The following is a 9291-nucleotide window of genomic DNA, read 5'->3' as shown; positions in this document are numbered from 1 at the left end:
GCAGAGTCTGGGCCAGAGCGGGGAAGGAGCAGAGGAAGCTCCTGCACCTCCTCTTTATAAAGGCAGGTGAAAGCAAACGTGGCACAGCCCAACAGGCCTGGGAAAGGCCACACGTGTGGGAAATGCTGGTGTCACCAGGAGCTGCCAGGCTCTCAGCAGCTGGAGCAGCCACCAAGTGCTTTGTGCCAGCAAATCCAGGTGTTATCCCCGGCAGGCACTGAGCCCCCAGCCCCAGCAGTCACACCTGAGAGCCCACAGCAGCTGACAGCTCCTCCTGCAGGAACAACAAACTTCATTTTCTTCCTGCTTGGCTCCAATGCCTGTGGCTGCCCCATCGCTGGAAGTGTCCAAGACTGGGTTGGACAGGGCTGGGAGCAACCTGGGACAGTGGAAGGTGGGAAGATGGGTGTTTGGCCCCTTCCAACCCAAACCACTCTGGGATTCTGTGGTAAACAACACCTGATGTGATTTCCAGGTCATTTCCCTGCTCTGCGGCAGAAGTGCCACCATGCTGAGCCCACATTTCCCATCCCTCCAGGCTCTCCTGCATGCCCAGGGCAGGCAGTGCTCGTGGGTAACCCAGCTCCTCTCACACACACAAAGAGCCAACAGATCGGATTTGGGCCATTTTATTTCCTGCCCCCCCACCCCATCATTTATAAAAGAAATTACCAGGAAAGGCAGGTTTGAAGCACACTTGAACAGGGATGAGGATCTTCAGACAGTTCAAATGGCTCCAGCAATGCAGCCCAAGCCATGAAAAGCAGGAGCAGATGCCCCAAAGGCATTGGAGCCACTCAGCCTCTCCCCAACAGCCTTTGACAGCAGCAAAGAAACCCAACATCATGGTGGGGCATTGTGGGGATGCTTGTGAAGGTCACAGCTCAGCCTCTGCCCCTGCACCACCCTCCCTCCTCTCATCTTCCTTCCCCACTCCTCTCCCTCCCCAAGTGTCCACCCAGCAGTGGTTTTGGGAAGGTCCCTGGGATCACTGGCTTTGGAAACCACAGCAAGTCTGGGCAAGGAGAGGAACCACACTGCCAACAACCCATCATCCAAGCCCTCCCCTCCTCCCCCCCAAAACTGCCCTGCTCTTGGGCAGCCTGCCTCAGAACTGCCCCCAGTTCAACTCTTTTTACCCCAATTCTCCCTGCAGATGACAAGACAATCTCACATCTTGCACCTCAAGTGAACAGATGACTTTCCTCGAATAACAGGGGATGAAAAGTTCTTTAAGAGTCTCATCAATTAGTAGTGTTGTTCTCATGAATGTTGACCTCTGCCAGCAACAAAGTGCTGGTCAAAGCTACTCATCACTGCAGAACCAACCCTCAAATACTTCACATCACCATCCAACTCATTTCTGTCCACCTCCCCTCCTTCTGTGCTTCTCAGAAGTTGGGAAACCAGTAGAGTTTTCTCTTTAGAAACAAAACCTCACGAGGACCCAGCGACTAAACCCAAACCCAGTCCCTGGAAGAGACCCACTGGATTATGAGACACAGACTGGTAAAACTGGGGAAGAAATTCCAACATCTTTTCCTTCCTCCAGAAAATCGATTTTTTCCCTTCTTTTCAAGCATTGTAAGAGTTGGGCCTTGGGAAATAAACATTCCAAGGTTTAAAAACTATTTCCCACCCATTGCTTTTAATTCTGCCCACAGCACATCCTGCTGTTGTGGGACATTTAACTCAGGCTGAAGAGGAGCTGGGAGCTGTTGATTCCAAGGACAACTGGGATTAAATAATGCCAGGGGCTCATTCCCTCCTTCATGTTAGTGCTGACAGCAGACTCCACACAGCTTTGCAGGGCTGCTCTTCTAGGAACAAAACTACCTAAAAATTCTAATATTCCCACTGAAAACCCCTTTTCTGTAGCTGGAACATCAGTGCCTTTCTAAATAAAACTTGTTTTCAGGCCTTCAAATGCAGCTATTTAAATGGGGGGTTTAGCCATGGGCCAGGAACAAGCTGGCACTTCCTGAGTTCAGTAAAAATAAACACTCCCCAAAAACACTGAAGGGTCCCAAGAGCTGAGCAGAGCCACCCTGGCTCCCTCACTGTTTTTACCCTCAAAGAGGCAATAGCTAAAAAAAAAGAATTAGAAGGTTATTTAAGCTTTCACTGGGCAAGGGGTGGATTAGAGCTCCCCTGGAGCAGTTCCCAGCTGCTGGGAGAAGGCAGCAGGAACCCCAGGCAGGTTTCCCTTCCTGGGCAGGCAGGGAAAAGTGGTCCAAGAGATCCAAGAGTTAATTGTGCTTCGTGAAAAGACCTGAATCCTTAGAGTAAGCATTCACTGGGAGGAAAAAATAACAAAGATGGGTCATCCTTGGCTCTAGAAACCTCAAGGAATTCCAGGAGACATCTGTCCCAAGAAGGTCAGCCCTGCATGTCTCCCCTCCAGACCATTCTGAGGAGCTGCCCTGAGTCCCAGCAGTATCTTCCCTGTTGATCCACAGTTGTACCAAGCTGGATTCATCGTTCCCAAGCCCTCCAGGAAACACCAGGAGCTGGAGCTGTGCAATGAGCATTTTGTGGAAATCAAAATTGAGCCATTTCTGTGCCTTGGGACAGACTGTCTGCTCTTCCCACCCCACTGACTCAATACAGCTCCAAAGCAGAAGTCTGGAGGACTGTTAAATGTCTGAAGAATGAGCAACCTGTAACTGCCCACTGGGAAAATCCCATTAAAAAACCCAAACCATCAGTGTCTTGAGGCTGTTTCAACACTCAGGGCAGCTGGGATTTGAAGTCTTGATGGATTGGACTTTATGATCTTAAAAGGTCTTTTCCAACCTTATCAATTCTAAATTATGGAGGACATTCCTACTGCAGCCACTGGTTGGGAAGAGCATGAGGAGCTGTGTCAGCACTGCCCTGCTCCCTCCAAACAGGCTGCAGGTAGAGAATTCACACAAAGTCATAATTCTCACTTGGTATTTTCCCCCCTCAAGGAAAAGAAATCCTTCCTCAGGCTGGATTTGAAGTAGGGAAAAGAACTCTTGGAAAAACCTGCTTCCTCCACACATCTGGAGAGCAACAACCAGAGTTTGGCTGAGCTCAGCAAACTTTTACATTGCTTTCTCACATGACTGAGGACAGCTGTTTATATTAAAAATAATCTTGAGAGCAAAATGCAAGTTATATATAAAAAAGGGGGAAATGCAGGTGTGCAAATCCCTGGCAGGAGAGATCTATGGACACCACTGTGAAAATACTGCTGCTGAGGATCCCCAGTTTTCACCCATCCTGATTTTAACCAGTCTGTTACTGGGGCAGTCCAAACAGCTTTGCAGTAACTCACTGCAGCCAAACAGCAGCCTGGAAAAGGGAGAAAGCACTGCCTCCAAATTTACTGTCTTATAGGACTATGTTTTAAACACCCAATCTTGAACAAACTGATCTCAAACAAATGGGGCTGCTCTTGGGTTTAGTCTCAAGCAGTATGTGAAAGGGATGAGCAAATTCACTCAAGACTTCAGAGGATTTATCAAGGACTTGCAACTTTCAGCTGTGCAAACCAAAATCCTGACAATCCTCAGTTCCACTAAGCACCTTCTCCTATCCTCTTTTCTCCCCCAAAATTAAATGCCAAATCACTTAAATGCAGTGCTAGGGAACACCAGCTTCAATGCACAAAGGGTGGATTATATAGAAAGACAAAGACACTACAACAAACTGATAACCCTGAAGAGACAGTCTGTGCAAACCAACATTCTCATGTCTGGGTGAAGCAGCTGCTGGAGACAAGTGGTTTCTTCACTTCCCTTTGTCAGAGTATGAGCAAAGCTTGTACAACATGCAAGAAAGGGGAAGAGCTCCTTTCCCAACTGCACACGGGAAGCACAGGACATGCAAGTCGTTGTCATTCACAACTGAGGCAGAAACTTCATCCAGAAACAACTGACTTGGATTCAACCCCACATAAATCCCTCCATGTCCTTGGCTTTAGCTTGACTGGCAAGCCAACACCCCACAGACTTTTTGTAGGTTCAGTGGGGAAAAAAAGTGACTCTGCAGCCTTGGGGGGCCAAGAGGCACCACAGATCTCATCTCAAGTCCTCAGAGAGCTGCTGACACCCAGTGCCCTCATTTCCAAACGCTGAGCAGCAGAGATGGAGCAAACCTGGGAGCCAAATCTTCCCTGCAGGCAGCAGGACAGCTCAGCTCCCATGTTTCCCATGCTGTAACATTTATAATGTAAATAATAAACAATCATAAAATTTTAAAAGAAACAGGCTGGTATAGCATAAAATTATATCCACCATCATTAAAGCATTCATAAGGAGCTTAGTTACAAATACATTCTGTTAATCTCAGTAAAACATGAACTCTTTCAGATACTCTCATCTTCAAAGGGATAAACTCATGACAAGGAAAAGGGGGCAAAAACCCCAAATGTTTTTTAAAAGTTTATTTCTAGCCCTGAAAGAACAGTTATTAAACAAAGTCAACAAATACAGTAGTTAATATTGCAGTAACAATTAAATAACATAATGGGATTAAATTACACAAAAGGCAACATTAACATCTGAAGACAGTTAAAAAAATAAAAAGAAAGCTTGCACCTACTTCCATTCCCATCAACAGCATAAGGAACAGAGGGAAAAACAGACCAGAGAGATTTACTGACTCAATTCCAGCTGGAGAGACCCTTAATTACATTTTTGCTCCCTCCCCAGCCCCTCTGACAATGGGACCCATCTGCTGTAGCCAAACCTTTGCACCTCCCTGCACAGAGAGCCAGGGGGAAAAGCTCCAATTAGTCTCATTAACACCTAAGGCAGGGTAAAGTGCACAATCCCATGGTTGTTTTTAACAAGAACTCTGGTTTATTCTACGATAACATCATCCCAGGAATCTCACATTCCCTGCACATTTGCACCTCAGCCACAAGCTGCCCGACTGACCACACAGGACACTTCACAGGGATCACATCTGATCCCCACTCGGGACCTTGGCTGGGCACCCTACAGGGATGCAGGGAATCCCAACATTCAGATGCAGCTCATCCCTTCCCATCATTTCCTCCAGCTCTGGCTGCTCTCCACCTGCCCCAGTGACACAGCAGAGCTGAACAGAGCTTTCCCAGCTTTCCCCAGCCAGGGAAAACCCACGGCTTGGAGTTTCTAACCTTGCAGACACCCTCGGCAAAGCGATGCCCGACGCTCCAGACACAAAACCACAGCACAAAAACCTTCTCCTGGCTCTCCTCCCCTGCCAGCCCCACCTCTGATCCCCATGGAAACCTCACCACACAACAGCTGCTGTGCAGGGACAGGGAGATGCTGGCACTTCCCAGCCTCCCAGGTCACACACAGTTTGGGAACTTTGGGATTGGGCCAAGTTCTGTGCATTGGGATGGCTGAATCTTCGGAAATCGTCTCCTAAGTAGACTAAATTGGACAAATTTTGCAATATATGTTTTAAACCGTTCTCATTCACCAATAAAAGTGAACTAATAAGTTAAAATTACTTATGATTTGTTTTCTTTCTATTAAAAAAAGCTAAATTTATCTAGATTGTGCCATTAAAAAAAAAAAAAAAGAAAAAGATGAAAGAAAGAAAAGCTCCCAGTTTAACTCTGGCACAGGAGTTTCACCAAGTCCATTGCCAGCAATGGACAAAGAGGGAACCACTGGTACAACAGGTTTTTTCCTCAGCCAAGCCTCCTCACTGCTCCATTTGACCAGGGAGCCAAGACACATTCAAACCAGGGTGATTACAGCGCCCACGGCTCATAACAAACCTTTTTCCAGAGAAATGCACTTGGATTTCCTTACCTGGAGTGAGACACTTCCTCGAATTTAAAATTTAAAGCCATAACTGTTCTTATACTTACAGCTAGAGAGATTTATCCCTGTGAGGAGCAGTTAAGATAATTAACCCAACACAGATTTTTAACTCCCACACAGGAGCAGAACACAAGCTGAACCTGCCCAACAAGGCACTCTGCTGGCCCCACATGACCCCCAGGAGCTGTGGGACCCCAGCCCTGCTCCCCTCCACCAGCACCCCAAAATCTGCCTGGCTGCTCTCACCTGGACATTAGTTTTGTCATACCTTGGCTACCAGTCCCCAAAATGTCATTCTCTCTATACAGATGCTGAAATTCTCTGAAAATGACTTCTCTCCCCTGCCAGCAATGCTTGGAAAAGTGTGCAAAAATTTTTAATCAGGGTCCTCTGTCCACACCCAACCATAGCTCTGTCTGTCCCAGGCCCTGCCCCACTGGGAATGCAAGACAATCCCATTAAAATCATGGTTGTTCTTTCACAGACTCGTTTGGCACATTGGTACTACAGTTGGCTCTTCTTTAAACACTTGGGGAGGTTGAAATGCATAGACTGTAGCACTAGAAGGGGCACAGGCTCTGCCAAACTCGCCCCTGGCAACACCCCAAGAACTCAACTGCTCAGGTTGTCGCTGTCCTTCAGAAGGAGGCACTTTTTGTTGTGTTGAAGGGTTGGCTGCAGCCATCCTGGCTGGTACAACGTCCTTGGTGACAAGGATCAGTGTGACATGGCTCCTTGGCCCTGAACCAGCTGGTCCAACAGGCCCCACGATGGTCTGACAGCACTGCTTCCCCTTTGCTTCATCTCACAACTTTGGCATCTCCAGGTGTTCATCATCTTCTGTTCAGATCATGTTTCCAAAATCCTGTAACGTCAGTGTCCTCAGATCTGCTTATTTGTTCTTCTGGTTTCATTAGTACAAATGGAGCACATACAAAACTGGAAAAAAATAGCTCTAATACTTTAAACTCTGACAACTCCATAGGTTGATGCATTATTTGCTTGGCAGGGTCGGGGAAGGGGGAAATTACAACATATACAAAAATGTATTTGATACAAAGGAGGGAAATGTAAAATTAAAAAAGTCAAAGGCACCAGCATAACTTCCAAAGCCCAAGTCAGAGCACAGATACATGTTTGTGAACCACCCACTGCACCAAGCACATTATCCCTCAAGCTTCTGGCCAACAAGTCTAACAGGGAAAAAAGAGCAGACAGGAAGACAGCTGGAATTTTTTCTTGCCCTGACTAGAACTGATCATTTGATCATAAATAAAGTATCTGACCCCAACCTACATATCCATAACCCACATCCAAAGACTCGACTGATCATTATGGTTCTACAAAGAGGCCACATTTTTGATTTAAAAAAACATCCACAGAGCACAGGCATGAGAAACAGCTGAATACTTCTCTTCACCCCCCCCTTATTAATCTTAAAAAGTGAAAACCATTTCCATACATTACGACTCCTTAAGTAACCGAGTTGTCGATTCTACAGTACAGCGACAGCTACTCCGGAACAGAAACGAGGGGCAAGATGTACCTTCACATTCGCCACACCTGCCGTGAATCTGGGCATTGGGAGCTTCCCACAGGGATTGCAGGCAGAGGGGAGGAAGAGGAGAGTCAAAGAGATCAGCAGGTAAAATTAGTACTGCTCTCTGAAAGCTTGAATCTGTCATTCAAGTATTGAAAGTACCCAGAGGGTACAACGGGAGCTGTTACAGCGAAGTTGTTAAAACCCCTTAAAGCCCTGGGCACAGCAAGTGGCATTTCTGGGCTGTCTGGGAAAAAAAATAAATCAGAATAAAAAACCCCACAAAGGCCAGTAATTCAGCCCTCCATTCCTTCTGGACCCCACACAGGGATCTCTAGAGTCGCCACAATGTATTTTGGGTGTCTTCTGGATGAGAGTTTCTTCCCTTTTGCAGACGCTTCCCACCCCCACAAAAATCCCTTCCCTCCCCCCCGAAGTGTAACAATTTCATATATTATAAAGATTTGTAAAACACAAACAAACAAAAAGGAAGAAGGCCGTGGCAGGATGTTAGCGGTTACTCTTCATTGCTTCTTTGGCTGCCAGGATCAGTGGCGTCAAGCTGGACAGAGGTTTGGCCAGTTTCAAGAAGGGATGCTGCCAGGAAGAGACAAAAACGGGAAACCAGTGAGAGACACGCTTTTAAAGGTTTGATTTCCAGCAGGATTCATGTTTCTAGGCAGGAATGACTCTGCATTTGAACTGCTGACTTGTTTCACGTGTTTCCCCTGATGGTTACAAGGACAAGGTGATCCCAAGCTGGCCAGGGTCACACTGCCTTGCCCAATGGAGTTTCTCCTGGAGTATCTCACTGTTTTTTGAAAAGGTGAGTATTGAAGCTGCACTTGCAATGAGCAAAACAAAGATCTAAACAAGAAATAATCCAAGAAAGATAAGGAGCAGCAGCTGGCTTTACTGGGAAAGCCTCTACCATCTGCCTCAGAGCTACTCCTTGTTCTCCACAGGAATGGCAGGAGTGACTCTCATTCCTTCACACAGTGCTGCCCACAAGCAGATCTCATTTAACAAATCAGCAGTGCCCAGAAAGTATTTAAAATCAAAAATAAAAGAAGAAATGGTGGCTCCATCTGCTGAGCTCATAGAGCAAAACCCTGGGGAAAAGGGAAACTTTCCTTTTCAGGGCTTGAACACTGATATCAGACCAGCAAGTTATTTTATCAGGAGCTCTGAGGAGGACATTTGCAAGTAGAAGTATAAAAAGCAATGCTAATGTTATCAATGGCCACCTCCTGAAGGGAGTTCCTAAACTGCTGGATGCTTTGGCAGTGGCAGAGTGAAGGCATAGATTATGATGGAACAACTTTGGAGTGCATCATAAATATTTGATGACTGCAGTTCCTACCAACTGCTTTCATTACAGCTCTCAGGAGAAAACACCAAAAAGAAAAGGTGCCAGTCAGTGGTGTGGTTCATCCCAGGCTGGCCTGACTTTGCCTTCTGGCCCTCACACTGTGAGAAGCTGAGTCTCACCTGTAGCAAGTCTTTGGCTGATCCTCTTTTCTCCACATCCATCTCCAAACATCGGTTCAAGAAATCCCGGAATATTGGCGACAGTTTCTCGGGGTTCTGCAGCTCTGGTGTGCCATTAGTTGCTATCAAATATAAAGCCTGTAAAATGAGGAATAACATATAACCAAAAGCAAGCTTCAAAAGATGCCAAACTGACCTGCCTGGTGGCAAGACCTCAGATGAGAGGGCTCTGCAGCCTACTTCTCCTCAGCTCCAGAGATTAAAAATGTAAAAATGCCACAATTGTAGCCACTCATGACCTATTCTTGCCAGTTGTAAAATAATACTCAAAATCTTCTGGCAACAGATACTGACCTTAGCGGAGAAAATACCAGGTTGTGACACAGCAGCACTTTTTATAAACTCACAGATTTACTTTCCCTAAACTATCACGGAGGCCTGAGGTCAAAGTCCTGTGTTTTAGCT

General features: G+C 46.5%; 1 protein-coding gene across 1 annotated transcript in view; it reads right to left on the bottom strand.

Annotated features, from left to right (window-relative positions):
- Window positions 1–4399: 4399 nt before the first annotated feature.
- Window positions 4400–9291, bottom strand: part of PAK2 (p21 (RAC1) activated kinase 2) — a 40797-nt gene continuing 35905 nt past the window's right edge. Inside the window, exons 14-15 of the mRNA XM_085069911.1 lie at window positions 8827–8964; window positions 4400–7932 (exon numbers count right to left, since the gene is read on the bottom strand). Coding sequence (XP_084926037.1) covers window positions 7846–7932; window positions 8827–8964 — 225 coding nt within the window. The 3' untranslated portion in view covers window positions 4400–7845. The remainder of the gene's footprint in view (window positions 7933–8826; window positions 8965–9291) is intronic.

The sequence above is a fragment of the Lichenostomus cassidix genome, chromosome 9 (genome assembly GCF_008360975.1).
Source record: "Lichenostomus cassidix isolate B80296 chromosome 9, HeHo_3.0, whole genome shotgun sequence".
Taxonomy (NCBI): domain Eukaryota; kingdom Metazoa; phylum Chordata; class Aves; order Passeriformes; family Meliphagidae; genus Lichenostomus; species Lichenostomus cassidix.
Note: the sequence above shows the minus strand (reverse complement) of the source record. Positions and strands in the feature narration are given on the sequence as shown.